The following is a 20,809-nucleotide window of genomic DNA, read 5'->3' as shown; positions in this document are numbered from 1 at the left end:
TCCCAAGACTGCAGACAATCCAACATGTCTAGGAGCCCTCTAGAAGAATAGAGATCCTTAAAAGTAAAACTGCTGCCATCAAGACATGGAACAATTGATTGAGAAGTGTTTATTGAGTACCCGTTAGGTCTGCTGGACCAAGACATCCACCTTACACAGAATAGCTCCACCTTTGACCTGTCATTTCTGTTCTCCCGCCACACCTGCTCTTCCATCTTATCGGGCCACCACTGTCTGATCTTTTGTTTCCTCCTAATCTATTAGCTCCTTAGTTTCATTTCTTTTCCTTCATCAACAGATGTTTCTCAAGTTCCTCCTATGTGCCAGGCTCAATTTTGGGTGCTGGGGATACTCTGGTTGAGACAGCAAGGCGCCCATGGGCAAGGAGCTCACATTCAAAGCTGGAGTGCAAACAAGTAACAACAAGATTATTGTAGAGAGTGTAAATGTAATGAAGAAAGTAGAGCAGGGTAGGGATGATAGAGAGGGCGGGTGAGACTAAGTAGAAGAAGGAAACCTGTTGGGAGGCAGTGCAGTATTGTGGCTAACAGCATCCCTGGAGGCAGGCTGATGGAATTTGAGCTCCAGCTCCAACCTTACCAGCTATGTGTCTCATCTGTCGGATGGGGAGATTAATAGTTCCTCTCTCCTGGTGGGGATGGAATCATGTCCTCCACAAAAGGCAGGTTCTAGTCTTAATCCTTGTTCCTATGGGTGCCAACCCATTTGTAAATAGGACCATTCGAAGATGTTGTTGTTAGTTAAGGTGGGGCCAAACTGAATGAGGGTAGGTCTCCATCCATGTGAGTGGAGGCCTTATACAGAGAGGAAATTGGAGGCAGGCAGGCAGTAGAAGCCAGAATTCAGAAGAAGTAGGAGAGAGAGAGATCACCACGTAATGGAGGACGACCACCACCAGAACGCTTGAGGCTCCAGGAGAAAGCATGGTCTTGCTAACATCTTGACTTTGGATTTCAAGCCTTCAAAACTGTAAGACAATATATAAATGCTTATTGTTTAAGCCAACCCATTTTATGGTATTTTTCATAGCAGCCTTGGCAAACTAAGACAGGTGGTAATGAGAATAAATGAATTAATGCATGTAAAATCCATAGACTGGTGTCTCTAACATGGTAAGTGCTATTTAGGCATAAGCTGTTCCTATTGCAGTAGCCGAGGCAAGAAGTGGCCATTTGAAGTACTTTTTGACTGAGCGCATAATCTCTTGTACTTCTGTCTGGGCCAGAAGCTGACGAAACCCCAGTTCTGTATTAATTGATTAATTAATACAGTATTAATCTGACAGTTCCTATTCATCTTAACCCTGTGATGCCAAACAGCCCTGGAGGAAATCACCACCCACAGATTGGTCCATTACCCATTCGTGATCCCCAGACTTGGCCTGGGCCACCTCTCCATTCAGTGGCTTCCATCTCAGTGGACAGTGTCCTTCTCCTGTCCAGGATTAGCTCTCTCACCTGCCTCTGCATTCCACCCCATCTTGCCACTTCCTGAACCTTGAGCCATCGGTTATCTCACATTCTGGAGTCTTCAGTCTCCCCTACTTTGCTGATGGTTTTCCCCACTGCAGATAAATAAGGTGACATCTTTCCCATCTTAAAAACAAAACAAAGGCAAACCTTCCTTGTCCCCACATCTCCCCCTAGCCTACTGCCTTCTCTCTCCCCTTTCTTTCCTAGCCAAGCTTCTTAAAAGACCTATCTATGCTCACTTGTCTATTTCTTTATCTCACTCCCCAACCCCCAGCCCCTGCCAGACAGCCCCCCTGGGATCTAGTGTCTGCTGCTCTGCCAGCCCTTACTACAACTCTCCCTGACAAGGTCACTGAAGGACCACCTAGTTAGCGAATTGAACAAGCTTCCCTTTGCAGTGTTCGCCACTGGGAATGAAGTGCTCGCCTTGCCTGGCCCTGGGCCACACTTCCCTCCTGCACTCTTTCCATCTCCTCTGCTAGCTGCCTTTCAGCATCCTTTGTAGGCTCGTCTTCCACCCACCCCCTTCAACTTTGGAATTTGTCCTGGCACTCTCTTTGGGATAATGCCATGGTTTCAGCTAACATGTATATCCAGGCCAGACCTTTTTTCCTGAACTCTCTACTCATGTACCCACTTAAGAGATATTTCCACCTGGCTGTTAGACAAACTCCTGCAATTTCAGCAAGTTTAAAACTAAACTCATCCTTCACTCACCATCTTGCCTCTCCTGAATTTTTCCTAAAGGGTGCCAGTCTCCACTCACCTGAATCAGAAATTTCCAAATTCACCCTACACTTATCCTGTCTTATCTCCCCCACACTTGTGCTACAGACAAGTCCTGTGATTTTTGCCCTCTGAAGATTTTTCAAATCTGCCCCCTCTTCTCTGTGTTTTTGGTACCTCCTTCACTTGCCCTTCATCATTTCACACTCAGAATATTGCTTCCCATCTAGTCCTTTCCAGAACCTTCCTCCATACTCTAGGGCGAAGTTGAAAAGAATGGAAATCTTCTGGTTTGACTCATCTGCTTTAAATCCTCCAAGATACATGACTACTGGCTCTTCAGGGTCAGGTCCCTCCCCACAGAACCATTTACAAAGCCCCAGACGTGCCATGGGTTTCTGTGCCTCAGTGTCTGCACTCCTGCCTCCCGTAATCCTCCCCAGTCCCACTCCTGCTTCTCCACTGCCTTAGCTGTTGCTCCTCTGCCTGGGCCTCTCTAACCCCCTTGAGTTAAAAGGGCCTCCTCTGTTGTCTGCACCTTGGAGAGCTTGTGTCTTTTTCCTCTCTCAGACTAGGAAAGCCATGAAAGCACCGATTTTGCTCCTTCATCTTTACGCCCGGTGTCCAATCCATTTGTCATATAGGTGCTTAATCAATGCTTATCGAATAATTGCATGAAACAAGCATTTTCAATGACTTCTCTACTGTACATTGGGTAGAAATAGCTTAAGTATACAGTTCAGAAAGCAGCACTGCCCCTCACCTGGGCGCCCGATTTCAGTTTTACCTCTCTCTATTATAATTTGGAAACAGTATTGCCCAATTCCATATGTTTCCTGGTTTTGCCAGAAGGTTTTTCAAATCATTTGCCTCTTTGATTTATTGATGCTAGGATTGTTGCAGGTACCAGCTATCTTCCTCATCTGATAGGACTGAAAAGGACCATTAGCTGTGGGTCCCCCCATGGAGATGTTGTTTTATCTGATATGTTCACAGGCACACATGATAATTATAGCTCTCTATCCAGTGTGTTCTCTCTTCCTACCCCAGCTTCACCCTTCCTAATTCTAACAGCTCTGCTACCATACTGATCTCTACCCATTAGCTATATTAAATCTAAAGGATTAATCTACAAAATTTCACATGTGATCATTGGAAGTGCACAATGGGCAACTCCCCCAGAAGCAGATCTAAAATCTGAGAGATTTTCTGATCCCATCCCGGGCTTCTGACATGGGCATGAGTCAGGGGCTTCTTAGTTCTCCTTAACAGGATCTCCAGGGATGGGGATCTGGCAGCCTCTTCCTAGAGCCCCACCCCCTGTTTCACTACTCTGTCAGGATACTATTTCCTCTGTCCAGTATTTATTGAACATTCTGTGCCAGATCTCACAAGCAGATGAATGAGACAGAACGCTGACCTCAAGCCTAGAGGGGACAAATGAATGCATGGCGTGCCGTAGGAGCCTGGTTCCTCCTCATGGCTAATGGAGGCTCTCCTGCTTGAACACATGCCCCTTCCACCCAGAAGTGGTGAACCAGCTGCTCAGCTCCTCCAGCACCATCCATCTGCTGAGAAACAGCCAGCGAGTGGTTCATTAGCCGTCTCTCTCTCAGGCTGCACCTCCCAAGTGTCAAGGAGTCTGTCGGGGCAGGAGTTTGATGGAAAGCAGTCTGCTCTCTTCTCTCTCTACCCAACTAGTTTACAAAGTGGCAGAAGCACAGCTGGGTCTTCTCCACCAGGGCCCTGGTGCAAGGCCACCCTTTCTGTTGAACACCATTCCAGTCCTCACAGGGCCATCTCCCTAGCGTCTGGAGAAACCAGGTGGAAAACCAGGTGCACTATTTACTTTCTAAATACCAGGCTTGTTTCTCCAGATGACTAACGTGGATTTGCATTGGAAGACTTCTTAGAGCCATTTGTTCTACAAGGCAGGCACCTCAGGTGACTGAGGCCTATTTTTCCTGGATTAGCTTTAGGGCTAGAAAATCAGCTCTCAGTGTTTCCTGCTTGGATTAACCTATCCCGTTTTACAATTGGTGCTTGGTTTCTGAAAGCAATTTAAGAAATATCATTTGAATGCAGTAGTGATGAGCCTAATGCCATACATAGAGAAAGAAATATTTCCTGTGAAAGGCCAGGAAATAGAAGGAAGCAGGGAATGAAAAAGAATAAGAAATAGGGCTTTCAAGCATTGGTATTAAGCTGTGCTTAAAATCAAAGACATGGTCACTGTCTTGAATGGGAAGGATGCCAAGTGGGAAATAGAGCAGATGAGGAGGGAGGGGAGAACCAGGCCCCAGCTCCCACAATTGCCTTTCTCCCGAGGCCCCTTCCCTGGCTTCTGCTTTTGGTGGGAGGAGGAGAGTCAGGCTCTGAGGGGTAGAAGACATACTGTGTTGGGATGGGGGCCTCAAATCTCCTTGCTCATATTCTCAGTCATGCACCTCTGCCCACACTTCTAACTTTTATAGTTGAAGAAACTGGGGCCCAGGGAGTTAGGTGGTTTGCCCCTTATCGTGCCACTCATTAGGGTCCTGGCTGGGGCAAGCCCCCACATCTCTGGACTTCTGAATCAGGGCTCTTTCCCTTGGCTGGGTTCCTTTCCCAAGCTGGGGATGAAGTGATGACTGTAACCCCTTTCTCCAGAGTCCCCACACCCTGTCAATATAAGCATCATTCCAGCCCGGAATTTAATTTACTTTAATGTTCTTGAGCCAAAAGATAGGTGAAAATGTTATGACATCAGTGGCATTCCCTAGGCTTCACATACCTGGAAAATAAAATGTTGGGCAAAGGGGGACATTGTTCATGGCATCACGGTTCCCTTCCCTGCATTCTCTGTTGCCCCCGCAGGCCGCCAGACCACTGGAGCGGAGAGGGGCTCCACAGCCACCGCGGAGGAGACGGACATTGACGCCGTGGAGGTCCCACTTCCAGGGAATGATGCCCTGGAATTCAGCCGAGGTGTGACCGACCTTGACGCAGTAGGGAAGGAAGGCGGCTCCCACCCAGATTCCAAGGTAGGTGGGAGGTGGCCCCACCAGGTGACCTGCACACGCGTGTCCTTGCTGCCTCCGGGAGCGGCCCGAGTCATGGCCTCAGCCGCCATCAGTCATCCCCTGGCCCCTGCTGGGTCAGCTGCAGAGTGAGGCACTCGGCAGCATGGAGGCAGTGCCAGAGCTTGTTTCATTCCTTTCAGAGGGGCCCCAGGGGCTGCTGCTGTGGGGCTCATTCCTGGGGTGCATTGCCCTCCTGGCATCCCCAGTGCTTTTGGTTCCCTTCTCCTCCCCGACACCCTCTGTCCTTGATGGCACCTCACATATGTGCAAGGCTAAGCCTCACCTGCCCACAGACGTGATTCCCTCTGCTAGTGATTGTTTGCTTTCGATGCTCTGTACAATAGCCCTATGGAGTGTGGAAACCAGTCCATTGGGTGTTAGAAACAGATCACCTTAGGGGCATCATCAACTCCAACCCTCACCATGATGACTGGGACCCGCGGAATTCTTTGGGTTAAGAAACTAAGGACTTGAGACTGAATTCCCACCTGAAGATGCTAATCAAAAACCAAAACCAAAACAAACAAACAAAAAAACAGACCAGAAAGAAAATCACAAAGAATGGCCCTGCTCTTAGATTCCCAGCCAGGTCAGTGTGTCCCAGGTGCCTCTTTCTTCACTAGTCATTTGCCTTGTCTCAGGTGGAGATCGCTGGGCCAGTTCCTCAGAAGATGTCTGTCTAGCTTGTGGGGCAATACAGCTCAAGACTGTCCATGTGATGCTGTCTTTGGTGCCCAGTTTGTCCTCTGTCAAGTGGCAATGGCCCCTGTCAGTGACTTCCTTCCTCTAGCATGTCTGAAGAAGGGCTAGCAGCAGCACTAACAGAAACAAAATACCTCTCCCTGCAATTGAAACGTGAATTATAGAAGCAGTCTTTGTAGAAGTGTCCACCTGCTGGGGGAGATTCAGGAGACAGAAGGGAAGGGAACAGGAACTGCTTTCAGCTGACGAGAGGGAGGCTCTCTCCAGATCATTATTTGTTTTGATGTCCACACTTTCTTCCCTGCTGGTTCTCTCTGTGAAAGGCCAGTGGAGGGCTGGAGGCAGCCTCTCCTCTTGTGGCCTCTTCCTCCAATGCCCAACTCAGGAGAAACATCTCAGACCCAGAAGGAGGGACAGAAATATAAAGGATTAAAGCTGCCTCCTTCTTGTTCTCATGACAGGGGTGGTAGCTGTGTTTTGTAGAAATAGATTCCTCCAAGTCTAGAACCTCAGTAACTTCCACAATACAGTGTCATTGGAAGTGGTGGGCAAGACTTGGGACTGTATATGTTGTCTGTCTCTCATCACATCGGATCAGTTACTGAAGTGTTCAAATATGATTTTAACTCTGTGGTCCCAGCCCAGGCACTTTCCCCATCTTCTCATTCATTGTCCATTGAAGACACCAGCATTTCTAGCTCTTGGGTTTCAAGTGGGCCATCTTCCATGTGGCCCGTGTTCATGCCCATGTAGATGACAAGGGAGTGATCCCCTAAATACGGCTCCTGCCCATATATGCTGCCGTCTCTTCTCCTCCAGGTTTCACCCCACCCCCAGGATCCCATGCTGACAGCCTCACCCAGAATGCTACTTCCATCGTCTTCCTCGAAGCCACCTGATTTGGGCACGGGGACGCCGCTGTCTACTCACCACCAGATGCAGCTCCTCCAGCAGCTCCTCCAGCAGCAGCAGCAGCAGACGCAAGTGGCTGTGGCCCAGGTTCTCCTCAGCCTCCTCCCTACTTCGCAGGCTCCACTCTCATGGGCTTGATGTGCCTTCCCTAGCCAGGGGCTCAGGGCAGGTTTAAAACCTAGGGAGCCATAAGGAATTGCTCATGCTATTGGATCATTGCTTGTAGAGGAGCAGGGGCAGTGGGAGGGGAAGAGATGGAGAATGCAGTTGAAATGGAAAAAAACCTCTGGGTTTCCCACATATCCCCTGCTCTGAGATGGGCTTGGCTGGCTTGGCTGGATGTTGTTGGATAATGACCTGATCTTACCAAGGGAAAAGATGCACACAATTCCACCTTTCCTCTCCTGCCTTATTTTCCTGGTGTTTGAGAATGGGGTGGGATGCCTTTGGAGTTAGGACAGGTATGACTTCATGAGACCACCCTTCAAAGAGCTTAAAGTGTGAGTCTGTGCCACACTCCCTTGCAAAGGCTACTACGCTGGCATCCCACCTCCTCATGCCTAGTGGTCTCCAAGCCTCCATCAGTGATCCACATATTCCAGACAGTATTTGATGCAGTACTAGCCTGGGAATTCACTCTAATAAGATTTAACTTACTGGAAGTTAGGCATAGTATTTGAGCCAAAATGAGAAGAATTGGCTTAGATCTCAGGAACAAAGTGTTGTTTGAGTCCCAACGACATGTTGGGCTACTGCAGTTTTGTGGGGGAGAGGAGAAAACGGATTCTCCAGGCTACTTTTAGCAGGGATTCCTTCCATTTGCTTTCTGTGAAAGGTAAATAGTCATCATCTTCTTTGGAACTTTTGAGTCTGAGCTTCATCTTAATAACAGGCAATCAGAGAATGGTGAAGACATGTTCATTCCTACCATTTACAGGCCGGATCTTGAGGTAAGAGTCAGGCAGGGCCACAGGGCCAGGACTTGAGTGAGTGGGTGAAGACAATGAGGAGGGCAGGGCAGCCAGGGTTTGGAGGAGTCGGTGAGAGATCTGGAAGGGTAGCTCTATGTGTCACATTCTGTTCTGCTTGACTCTTCTGGCTTCTGAGGTTTTCTGAGTTGTAGAATGGCAGGGAAAAGATTTCTCTGACGGACATTTGTTGATCCCAGTTGTTCCTTCTGCTTGCTCTTTTTCTGGCCCTTGGGTGGAGTGAATCACCCAGGCAAAGCTGTCCTTCCAAGAGAGAACACCTTGAGGAAGTATCCAGAGTGGCCAGGCCACACCACGATCTGCTACAACATGGGTCTTGAAAAGACCTTCTTGGAACACGGTCTCACACTGACTGGTGTCTGGAGCATAAGCCTTCTGCGTGATTTTTTCAGCCAGGTTTCAGGAGAGTGGAAGCGGTAGGATGCTGCTCCCAAGTTATCTGAGCATTTTAATAAAAGGAGGCATTCTGATGCCGGAAAGATTCGCAGGTGTTCCCAAAACAGCAATGAGGAGGAGGGACTGTCTTGAATGGATTCTTGTATTTGGGGAAAAGAATCAATCCTCCTTGTCAAACAAATGAATTCCCCTCCTGTAGTTAATGACTGCGTGGCAGTCCTGAGAATCCCCTGTTCCCTTGTCCAATGGCTGACAAAAGCACCCAGCCTGAGCATGGCAGTATGGACGGACTCCATTCCATGACTCTCATATCATTTCCAAAAGTTTCACATTGAATACAAATCCATTCTCCAACTAGTATACTTTTCTCTTTCAGCATATCAATGGCCAAGTAATTATTATTTATCTAAGAATGGTCTTGATGCATATTCATGGTGAACATTATCAGGGAGGCATTTGAATTTGAAGTCACTGCTAAATACTAAAGAGAAACTATTTGCAAATGTATGATCTACACAACAACAAGAGGGTCCTGGCAGTTGAAGGCAGCGTTCAAACTACAAAGCAGCGAGACCTGTAAATTATCATGCATCTATCACAGTCAGATTGTAACCCTAAGAGTGGTTTTCTGGTACAGAATCAAGCTGCATCTTTGTCAACAGGGCGACACTGTCCTGGCCCCATTTTAATTGACTCTTTGGAAGGCAGAAAACCTGGGGGAAGGGAAGAGTGTGGTGTTTGAGATTTGCCTGATGAGCCTCTCTCAGTTCCAGCCACTTCCACTGGTTGGGGTACCCTTAGCCTTTATTTGGAATTTTCAGAGTTGATTATCGTTGGTGATGCCCTGGTTGACTCTCAGTACGAGCAGTGACATGATCAAAAGGCCGCCATAGTGCATCAACATGTCCCACATTAGAGAGATGACTTTGAGTAGCACTGTAGACTCTTCCAAAATCTTCTAGTTGGACAAGTCCCATCTGATAGCTTCAGGAACATACATCTCTCCCCCTCGCTAACATCCCCATCAGGCAGTCTCTATCCACCTTTTCTCCCATTGCATCCTCTTACTGTCCAGGAACGCAGCAGGGGTATTGTGGAACCCCTCAGCTGGCTGTCAGCTCTCTATCCTGTGGGAATAGAGTCTGGAACTGGCCTTCAGTTATAGGTTTCTCTGCACACTCTTCTTTCTTCCACTCTCTTTGTAGCATCTGATCCACAGGTTGTCAGTTTCCATATCCTCATGCAAAAATAATTATTTATGATATGTAGGTGGGTTGATAGGTCTCCTTGGTGTCTTTCACGTGCTTAGGATTTGATTTAAAGCCAGCATACTTGGTTTTTCTGCATGAGCAGGACTGATTTGTGTCCGGCACTAGGTCAGTTTTTACTTGTTCTGTTAGACTCTTTTCTTCTTTAAACTACCAGCCATCCCCTTCCACTGGGTAAAACTCTGACTTCAGTTTTTTCATACAGGAACACATTTTCGTTTTTTCTGAGAGGATCAAAATTCTTCTTGTAGCTCTTAGAAAAATCCAAGAATAAAGACAGGTTTTCTTACAGGCAAGTGTACTCTTGGGGCCACTTGTTGCATTATCTATGCCCCTCCCTCCCCATTTACTCTCACAGGCCAGTCTGGTTCTGCTGATGTCACTGGGAAGGTCTGCTTCAGGGTGTTCTCATTTGCTCTAAGATCCCAGGACCTCTTCCGTCCTCACCCTGACATGGCTCAGAGCTGGCCTAGAAAGGGCCTACCTTGGCCTTAAAGGTATGTGGGCAAAGGTGGTTTTCAGCCAACTTAAATATTTCTAGGTTCAACCTCAGAGTATAAATTAGGAATACTTTTCTCCAACTCCCTCTGACCACCATCCCGACCCAGCATGAAGCTTGCTTGGCTGCACTAGCTTCCTGCTTTCAGATGGACCAGAAGTTCAAGCATGCGAAGAGAATCTAGCCAAGCCTTGAACCAGAACTGGGCTGTAGCTGGCATCCACGTGGCTGTGCGCTGGGCCCATATAACTCCAGAAGTGATCTGGGCACTGCCGCTGACTGGCAGTTGTTAAGTAGGCCAGATTAGTTCGCAGTTTGCCAATTCCTGGCCTAGCTCATGAGGAAAACATTAGGGCAGCTCAATATTGCCAATAACAAGTAATTGGTTATTTATGCTTCACAATCATGTGTGCTATGGTTAGTTAGAGAAACAGTGCTTTAAAAAAAAAAAAAAAAAAAAGCTCTGCACCCCCATCCCCAGACCCTAGATTTAGCACCTATCCTTGTGGCTTCTCCCAGGCCCCAGCACCCTGGTGTGCACTGCCCAAGTCCCTGCCTTCTGCATGCTGGGCCAGCGCCACCTGCCTCTGCTTATGTGTCTTGGGGGGAGGGGGGGCAAATTGCTCTGGTTCTCTCCACTGCCATTTCCATGTGCCTGCTGCTCCCTAACTTCAGCCTGGCCCTGCCCCCACTTCTGATGGAGGAGCTGGAGTCCAGGCAAGTAGGCTGGAGAGTAAGTGGGTCAATGGTCTGGTTTTGCTTTGGTAGGGTGGGGGGTGGGTTTTAAGAGTTTGGGGAAGTAGCATTGAGCTGGAGGGTGCCGGGTTGAATTTTTGCAGGTAGCACTGTGGCCACAACACAGAAGTGGACATCTGAGCCCTGGCACTCCAGGCCATGGCCCTCTCACTGACTTATTTTGTGACTGGCAAAGTCATTGCCAGAGACGACCCGGTTCTGGAAAGGAGAGGCTAACACCTTTCCAGAAATTAATGTGGTCCACCTTTGCAAAGAAAAATATGCCAAATAGAAATAAACACCCCATCTGGTAGGGAGGAAGTGACGCTGTCTGCCCCTGTTGTATGACTGTGGAAGTGAGCACAGAGAGCTGTAGCAGACTGCTCCAAACCAAGGCTGCAAAGAACTTGGCCTCATCTCGGTGCTTCAAGTCCAGACCTACATATGCAAAACACAGGATCGATGAAATTGTCTCAAAGTTAAAAGAAGCTCAGGCCCTTTTGTCTCCACTTGGACTGGTTTAGGTCCTCCTGCGCTCATACTGCCACGGCGTGAGGTTTGAACCTTATGTCTGATGCCACTTTTGACAGCTGCAAAAGCAGAAGAGCTCATTAGAGTTGGTGTTGAGCAGCGGTAGTAGTGTGTGCTTTCACATGCACAGGGTTTGAAAGTACATGAAATGTTACAATTCTGTGTTTGCAAAGCAAAAATTCTCATTAATCCAGTATGAGAAGGACTCAGCGTCAGAAGCATTTCTCATGACTCTTAGTGCCAGTTTATTTGTGATGGAAGCATTTGATTCTGGGGTCGTTTTTTACGTATTGATGGTGCTCCACCATTGGAACTTGGATACCTGCAAAAGAAGCTGCCAACTTTGTCTTTTCTGGTTTCTGCAGGATGGGACTCCTCCTTTGTCCTCCTCCCTAATTTTCTGAGTGGGGACCTAGGGGGTGCTCTGCAGTGAGCTTTTAATAGCCTCTTTTAATGGCTGTGTCTATCTGGACATGGAATCTTTGGCAGTCTGAGCCTCTGGCTGGCCCTCTCAGTTGACAGATGGAGAACTGAGGTCCAGCGGGAAGGGAAACACCTGAGATGCCGTAGGGAGTAACCAGCAGACTCGAGCATTCCAGCCCCTGGCCCAATGCTCTCAAGCAGCCCATGCTGTTGGGATGTTCGGATGTGGGATGCAAGGACCTGAATCTGTACTGTGTGTGCAGGGAGCCCTTCATATATGCCAGTTAGGGGTATGCAGAAGTCTCTGCTTTCTCTGTATGCTTTTAAAAACTTCATTCCACATTTCTGCCTAACATTTTCTTTTTGATTTCAAAGAAAATAGAAAATGAATAATTAACAATTCTGTCTGCTCAGTTGATTCCTTTCAGTGATGCTTTTTGTTGGAATAAGAAATGATACTTGCAGCGGGAAGGTTTAGGAGGCCCTTTCTCTGGCGGCACCTTGGGAGGCTTCCTGCAGCAATTTTCCCTTTCCTAAGAACCAATAGGATTTGGAGGACGCCCAGGTGAAGTTTCTGCATGCCTCAGTTCCCAAGGAAGATAAGGGCCTAATTGCCCCCACCATCTGATAGCTAGATTAAAATATTGTTGGCACTTTTCTCCCTGTGCTCACCACCCCAGTTTATATAAGGCTGCTGATGAGACCCATGTCTGGACCAAAATATCATTTCCATCCTTAGCAGTGCTTTGTGAAGGACAGATTTGCTGAAGATCCCTTAGGCATCTTTCCACTAGGGAGAAACAGGCTCAACTTTGGGGAGCAGCTAATGGAAAGTGGCAACTAATCTCATTAGTGGCTCCACTCAGAAGCAGAGCCACCTGTTAGTTCAGGTCCTCAGATCTGGGCAGAGCAGGAAGCAGCCACTGCACCCAAGAGTGTGGTCCTCCGAGAGCTGCTGCTGGGCCAGCAGATCCCTTGGTTAGGCTTGGCCAGGACCTGAATGAACAGGGTCTTTTACTCTCCAATGAAAACGGAATCCCTTTGGAATTAATGGTTCTTCAGACACCTAGAATATTTACTTTCTAGCTCTTCTGACTCCTCTTTCTTTTGTCCTTCACCGTTTGTTCCACCTGTCCTGCCCCAGTCAACCTCTGTGTCTTTACCCACACCACATTTTTGGTCCAAGAAAACCCTCTTCCCCTCGACCTGCCTTGGCCCAAATCACCAAGTTCATTCTTTCCTTTTCTTCAAGGGCTTTCTGAAACCCTCCCCACCCTCACTGTCCCGGACTACAGTGATGTGGCCCCTCCCATCCCCTTCTTAGCACAGGACGCACATATGTGTAAACACTGCTATTGGTCTTGCACCTTAGTTTCTTCAAGCTGGAGTCCTGATCCAATTGCCCTGCTTCTTTGCTCACTGAGTTTTATCTGCACACAAGTACAGCAGACCAAGAAGAGGCCGGTAGATGCCACTGGGACTCAGCTATGCTGAGTCTGCCATTGCCAGCTGCTCTACCAGGAACAGGCTGTAAATTGATGAGGGTGGGCCCCTCCTCCCACAGAGAGGCGATTCTGTAAAACAGCCTCTAGCTGAGTGTTCACCCCAGCCCTTCTCGAGTTGTTGCAAGAGGCCCTATTATGTGTCAGTCAGCAAACATTTGACCCCTCCCTTGTAAGAAGCATCGTCCTAAGTGCCATGGGAAATAACAAGTGCATGGGCAGTCAGGGAAAGAAGCTGACACCCACAGACATGAAAAGATGAGGTGGCTCTCACAAACACCTTGGTAATTTAGAAAGGTCAGACTTAGTGCTTCCTCCTTCTCATTATATTTGGGTTGGGGGAAGGAGGCAGGAAAGATTGTATGGGGGTTTGTTGTGACACTGTTCTTACCTAGTGGATCAATATATCAGTTTTTGTTTTGTTTTAAGAAAAAATGACAGGGTGAGAAAAGGGCATCTCCCTCAGTGTGGCAGTGATAGGTTAGGTGCTGAAGGAGGCAGGGATGGCACACAGGGGCTGGAGGATGGTGCTTTCCTACCTCCTGCCCATGGTGCAGCACCAAGAGTGATGCGCAACGCCTCATGGCCTTCACTCGGTACATATGGAGACATCCACAGGGCAAGTGACCCAGCTTCTTTTTGTTCTTCCTCCTCTTGAATCACAAGCCCCAGGTGCCCATTTTCCCGTAAACCGTTCCTGCGTCTTGAACACAGAGGGCACCGCTGGTCCCAGCTGTCTGCCAGCGGCTTTGTTTACATTCATGCCTCTCTCTTCTCTCTGTCCTGCCTTCTTTCTGTTTTCTCTGCCTCTTCCTTCTCTCTCTCTGCAGGTTCACTTGTTGAAAGACCAATTGGCTGCTGAGGCTGCAGCGCGGCTGGAGGCCCAGGCTCGCGTGCACCAGCTCCTGCTGCAGAACAAGGACATGCTTCAGCACATCTCTCTGCTGGTCAAACAGGTGCAGGAGCTGGAGCTGAAGCTGTCAGGACAGAACACCAGTAAGCGAACGCCTGAATATCCTGCTCAGCCTCACCTCTCTCTCTGGAGGCTCTGTAAAACAGCTGTCATTTTCCCTGAAGCCATTAGTGGGGCTTTATTGGATGTCTGGCTTTTCCCTGTATGCCAACAGAAAACAAAGGCAGCTTTGTTTCTCATCTACACACTTCATGAAATTATAGAATTTCAGACCTAGAAGGGATCTTGGCTGCCTTCTAATCCAGTGCCCAGACTTTCTCTTGAATGTCCCTGGGGAGTGTCTCCCATGTATACACCCGGACTCTTTTTGAGGTGGCTGGGGTCCTCTGTACCCTAAGGCAGCCCATTTCTTTCTCTGATGGCTTTTCCAGTCAAAATGGACTGAGAGCCTCCTTTGTATCATGCTTCCCGTGAGCTCTGTGGAGACAGAAAACCCCTTAGTAATTTTCTCTCTCTGTCCCATACATTTTCCCAAGTCTGTAGCCTAGAAAAGCAGATAACAGTGTTATCTATGTAATGGATAAGGCAGCAGAGTAACTGGCCAGATGACTCTCTTGGTTAGTGGTAGAGGTTGGCTGGCTCTCAGCCTGAAATACCTGCCCAGCCCCCTCAAGGCTGGACTGGGAAGCACGAGAAGGTGGCACATCTCCATGCCTTCCTCGGGAGCTTATCTGTGGGATGCACGCAAGTGCAGGCTGTGGACCAGCAAAGATCCACTAATCACCTATTGTGCCAGAAATTAATGTTATATACACGATTTCATTTAATTCTTATAGTGGTCTATATTGTTATTCCCATTTTTTCAGACACGGAAACAGAGCAGTTAAATATCTAGCTGAGCATGACTGTATGATTGTGAAAACCTTGTGGCTCACCCTCCTTTTATCCAGTATATGGACAGATGAGTAGAAAAAAGGGGACAAAAAGTAAATGAATACTAGGGAGGGATGGGGATGGGATGTTTTGGGTGTTCTTTTTTACTTTAATTTTTATTCTTATTTTTTTTTGCATTAATGAAAATGTTCAAAAATTAATTGTAGTGATGAATCACAACTATATAATGGTACTGTGAACAATTGATTGTACACCTTGGATGATTGTATGGTATGTGAATATATCACAATAAAATTGATTTTTAAAAAAGTATCTAGCTGAAGTTTACAGGACTAGCAAGGGGGTAGAGCCAAGATTCAAACCCAGGTTTAAGTGCAAAACTCATGCTTTTTCTACTATACCGGTAGTTCCCTCCATGAGCCTTTGTAAGAAGCAAAAAGCATGTTCCCAGACACAACCCAAAGAGATTCTGCATCAGCAGGCCTAGGGTAGGACTGGGAATCTGTATTTTTTAAGTGGCCTAAAGATGTGGATTGGGAACCACTGCACCACTCTGTAAGTCTCTGGGATTTCTAGATTTTTGTTTATCTAGACCCTGCTCTACCCTAATTAATGCTGACTTACAAGGTTGTACTAAAAGTTATTGCATGCTTTTCACAAGGTTCTTTCAATTTGTAGCTTTTTCATACTACAAACCCCATTCCAGGCATTTGCTGGCCTCCTTATATCATTATGCAGTTCCCACTGCCCTGCCTTTACCACCCCATCAAAGCCCCTCCAGCTGGTCAGTGAAGGACACTTCCCTCTGCTTTTCAGCCTCCAGTGAATAGAGGGTCATCCTGTGTACAGAGTCAGGGCCTTCTTAATCTATAGTAAAATGCTGCCCAGGGATTGGCTCTCCCACTTGATGCTCCACAAGAAGTTAGTAGAACAGTTTTCAGCCCAAATCCTGGGTTTCTAGCCCACCCCACCCCCCCCCGTTAAGATTCACACCATCCCCTAACTACCTACTAAGAGGCATGTGGCTGTGGCAAAAGAGAAAAAAAGTACTGGATTTGGAGTCAGAATAACATGCTAGAAAATGCCATTCCTGAAGTTATTTGCTTGAGTATTGTTTCAGGAAACAGCAGCCTACCTAGCCTTATACTAAAAGGAACTCACTACATCTGTGCTCCTGAAGATACAATTTGGGGTTGAAATATTCATGCATCTCATAAGAGGATAAAGGAAAAATTCAAACAAAGGGGAATTTGAATCCCAGCTGTGATACCCAAATCATCAGTCCTCTTAGAGTTCAGTTACCTCATTGGAAAACAGAACGGATGAAAATAATATCCACCTGCTGGGGCACAGGGAGAGCAAAATGGAAGAATTTGTAAAAGCACTGAATTCAGTGCTTGGTGCACAGTTAGTGCTCAGTAATACTAGAAATAGAAGTCCACAGCAAAATCTGAGTGATGGGTTGTGTAGGCAGAGGCACATCCTTTTTCCAGACGTGTCCAATGCTGTCTCCAGTTGGTAGGAAGGAATCAAGTGGTAAGAGATGCCAAACCCCTAGGCGGCGCCGCTGGGCTGCTTAGAGAAGGAGTCTGGCAGGAGCCTGGGCTGTCAGAGGGCTGGCTTGCCAAACCAACAACCTGGCCTAACTTGCCCACTTCCTTTTGTCTTCCCCTGCAGTGGGCTCCCAGGACAGCTTGCTGGAGATCACCTTCCGCTCCGGAGCCCTGCCCGTGCTCTGTGATCCCACGACCCCTAAGCCAGAGGACCTGCACTCGCCGCCCCTGGGCGCGGGCTTGGCTGACTTTGCCCACCCAGCGGGCAGCCCCTTAGGTAGGCGCGACTGCTTGGTGAAGCTGGAGTGCTTCCGCTTTCTCCCGCCCGAGGACACCCCGCCTCCGGCGCAGGGTGAGCGGCTCCTGGGCGGCCTGGAGCTCATCAAGTTCCGAGAGTCAGGCATCGCCTCGGAGTACGAGTCCAACACGGATGAGAGCGAGGAGCGCGACTCGTGGTCCCAGGAAGAGCTGCCCCGCCTGCTGAATGTCCTGCAGAGGCAGGAGCTGGGTGACAGCCTGGATGACGAGATTGCCGTGTAGGAGCCGCGGGGCCAGGAGATGGAGGCCGCTGCGCAGTGGCGTCAAGGGGCGGCATCTGGCTGCTGCCCGGGGAAGGGGTGCCTAGCTAACTCACTGCTGAGGATACCCAGGGGCCCGCGGAAGGTTGGAGGTTTTGGAAAAGGATTAGGATTTCGCTTTGGATGGTAAAGTGGGAGAAGATACTGGATTCCCAGAAGTGAATCAGCTCCTTTGATTTGTGACTAAAGGGAGGCAGGGCCTCCCAGAGCCATGACTTTGGGAGAGGATCTCTCTTTGGGGCTGCCAGGCTGTGGAAGGACCTGCTCCCCGCCTGCCGCATCAGGCTCCTCTGCTCTGTTGTGTGGTGCCCCAGTTAACTCCCCTTGCTCTCCCCATCTCCGTGGTCCCAACTGTGAAGGGAAGCCATTGGTACCTTCTCAGGTACTTTGTTTTTGAATGTCAGGATGCTACAAGTTGCCTAACCCTCCCCTAACCTTTATGGGAAGGAATTCCTTCTTTAGGTCTTTGCTGAGATTCTAGATGTTGAATGCTCTGGACTGAAAAAAAAAAGCCAACAACAGGATATTTCTTTTAGTGTGTGAGCATAGAATTGGGATGGAACACATTGGATAAGCTATTGGATGAACTGGATCCAAAAGTTTTCTTTAAGTGGATGTCGGTTGTTGCTTCCGAGGGAGTCGGGGAGCTTTCATGTGGTTCAGGCTTCGCTGTGAAAGCCTGTGGGGAGTTCAGCCTCTCTGCTGCCACAAAACTTAGTTGTGCTTCTTCAGTATGGAACCCCTGTCCACCTCCTGCCTGAAAGCCAAAAGCCCAGCTCATCTAAATGGAGACTGGGAAGCTGCCCCATGTCTTCTATTTGTCCCACCTCAGGGCCTGTGCCAGCTGAAGCTTTTGCAGCACTCTTGCCTCTGTGAAAGCCTCAGAGACCCAGAGCCCCCAGCCTTATCTGGAGCCCCAGGCTTACCTCTCAATCGGTTCCCTCCACTGGGAAGTGGTGGTCAGTGGTTATTGCAACAAAAATGGACACAGGCTGGTAGCTGAGACCGCTTTAGTCTACTCTTCAGAATCACTGCCACTTAGGTCAGGGACTGTCGCCATGTCCCCCCTTGACCCATCTGTGGGTGCATGCCTCAAGCACACCTGTAAAAAGTAACACATGCGATTCTTTTCTCTTTCCCAATCTAGGCCTTGCCTAGAGGTCACCACTCAGTACAACAGGCTGACTGGGGCAGTGAGAAGAAGCTCCTTTTGCTCCAGCAAGGACACAAGTGGCTGTTAACATTTAAAAATGCCTAAAGAGAGAGCTGAGACATGTTGGAGTCATATGTTCAGGGAAATAAGTCTTAATCCTAGACAAGAAACTACAGACCCAGACTGCAGTATTTGAGGATCAATTAGTAAAAGTTTGGTTGTCCCCAAATGGAATTATTCAACTCTAGTTTTGCTTTATAGTAATTATAGAAATCAAAGTGCAACCCTTTTCTTATAGCCACAGATGGGTATCTTCTAGATGAGAAAGTTCAATTAAAGGAAATAAATGTAGCTTTACATTAACCCTCCTTGGGGGTTAGTGCACCAGGGTGTCCGTGGAAATAGGACGAGGTGTGTGTGTGTGTGTGTGTGTGTGTGTGTGTGGTATCTGCATGTGTGTATGAGAAGTGACCTGAGAGAAGAGAATGGGAAACTCCAGGGTGTTGGAATTGACAATAGATTTCTGTTCTCGCCTAACATGCATTCAGTTGGAGGAGGGTTGTCCTGTTTTGTTTGGTTTCTTTTCTAATTAACCATTGGAAGTAGGTCCAGATGTGCAAAGGAAGGAAGAACTAGGAAAGTGAGACCCATGAAACTAAAAGAGCAGAAGTGAAGAATCCAGTTTGACTGAGCCTATCTAGCTTACAAATTCCTAACCTGGGTTTTTTGCATCTGGGGCATCTTAGATCACTGAAATGTTAAGGGTCCTGGGAAGTGAGAGGTCTGGGTTTCTCGAGGCCTGCTGCCTGCAAGCAGGAGCTGAGGATAAAGCCAGAGACCAGTGGATTTGGTGTGTGGAATGTGGTAGGAGAGGACTTGTGGTGCGATGGGTCAGGAGAGTGGGGGGTGGGACATAGTTTCTAAAATGGTCTTGAAGAGCTTGTGAAGGGAATGGAGAAAAGAAGTAGAGGAGAGTTATAGAAGAATCAGAGAGACGAGTTTTCTGTAATATCCGCACAAGACCCATTCAAGACTCTTGCCCTTGGGGCACTTCATGGTGGTTTCTGCTTGCCTTGGCTGCATCCTTTCTCCAGTACAGGTCCTCCCTGAAGTACTGGCCTGTGCTTTGCATTCTTCCCAGTGTGAACCAAATCAACGCACACTCTGCGGAGACTCGGAGACAAAGGACAGATGTAGGGGGCCCTCCATCAGGGCAAACTGGGCAGGAATGGGGAAGTTGCAGACCTAATTTCCCGGGGATGTCAGCCTGTCCTCCTGCCTGCTTGCTTCTCACTCTGCTAATTCAGCTCCTGCCTTCCTCTTTTCCATCCTTCTACTCTGCTCTAAATGGAGGGCAAGTGGACCCCAGGGCACCTCCCTTCCTGGTGATGTGAGGCTGTGGGCCCACCGGCCTGCTCCAGGGGCCGGCAGACTCTTGGGCATAGGAGGCTCTCATGATTATGGAGCCAGGAAAGAATTTTTCTGCACAGGACGGACTCTATGTTGGGATCGAAAATTATATTACTTATATACCTGCTTATATCCACACTGTCTGTAAAATCTTTTCATAGCCTCACTTCTCTCAATTGATCTTGTTTAGGGGTTAGATTCCTTTTATTTAATCTTTGCTTGACTGCTTCCTGCCAACTTCTAGCCCTTCTCCTTTCTAAAACTGTTATGTCATTAACTCTGTTGGGTCAACTCTCTGGGAAAAGATTCTGTCAATGTAAGTGCACTTACTCTCTGGATGTTGTCACTAGTCTAGTGGCTTTTGCTAAATAAACCTTTCTTATTTCTAAAAGCTTTTCCATTGTCTTTTCTTTTTTCTTATTCTGCTGTTCCACCTATTCCTTCTCTCCCCACCTGCCCTCACTTCCACCCTGTTTCCCAAGCCAGGAGGCATCAGTTTTGTGACACATGGTTCCTATGGGTCTGGTGTTTTAGAAAGAATTTGGGGGTTCCCTGGTGGAGGGGAGAAAGGTGGTGCTCTCAGCTGTGGCTTATATAGACCAGCGCTGCAGAATGTAGATCAGTCTGTGCCAGTGGTTCTTAACCTGGAGTGATTTGTCCCCCAGGAGACATTGGACAATATCTGGAGACATTTTTGGTGGTTGCAACTGGGGAGGGAGGAGCTACTCACATCTAGTGGGTGGAAGCCAGGGGTCCTGCTAAACATCGTCCCATGCACAGGACAGTGCCCTCCGACAAAGAATTATCTTGCCCAAAACATCAATAGTGCTTCTGATGAGAAACCCTGATCCATATTCATTTTTGCAGACCCTCCCAACCCTCAGCTCTTACCAACTCCAAACATCATTGGAATGTCATGGGCAACTTCAGTAATGTTTGAGTGCCTGAAAAAGTACTACATTGTAGATATATTCAAATATAACTAAGACCATCAGGATTATACAGTTTTACTGACTCCCTAAGTGTTGGTAAGAGTCCGAATGGGTCGATTCTAGAAATTTCCGTACTGG

The 20,809-nt window shown here is 48.0% G+C and overlaps 1 protein-coding gene across 5 annotated transcripts in view; it reads left to right on the top strand.

Annotated features, from left to right (window-relative positions):
• LOC119526425 (carboxyl-terminal PDZ ligand of neuronal nitric oxide synthase protein) overlaps positions 1 to 20,809 on the top strand; it is a 310,288-nt gene that overhangs the window by 274,322 nt on the left and 15,157 nt on the right. For 4 of the 5 annotated variants that reach the window (XM_037825480.1, XM_037825479.1, XM_037825481.1 and 1 more), the window contains 4 exons: positions 5,076 to 5,242; positions 6,803 to 6,982; positions 14,069 to 14,234; positions 16,723 to 16,875. In XM_037825480.1, the coding sequence (XP_037681408.1) occupies positions 5,076 to 5,242; positions 6,803 to 6,982; positions 14,069 to 14,234; positions 16,723 to 16,875 (666 nt within the window). Of the gene's footprint in view, positions 1 to 5,075; positions 5,243 to 6,802; positions 6,983 to 14,068; positions 14,235 to 16,722; positions 17,688 to 20,809 lie in introns of those variants that run through there. The other variant, XM_037825483.1, reaches the window with a different exon arrangement.

Source organism: Choloepus didactylus, chromosome 2 (assembly GCF_015220235.1).
Source record: "Choloepus didactylus isolate mChoDid1 chromosome 2, mChoDid1.pri, whole genome shotgun sequence".
Classification (NCBI taxonomy): domain Eukaryota; kingdom Metazoa; phylum Chordata; class Mammalia; order Pilosa; family Megalonychidae; genus Choloepus; species Choloepus didactylus.
This window is presented reverse-complemented; position numbering and strand designations above follow the sequence as displayed.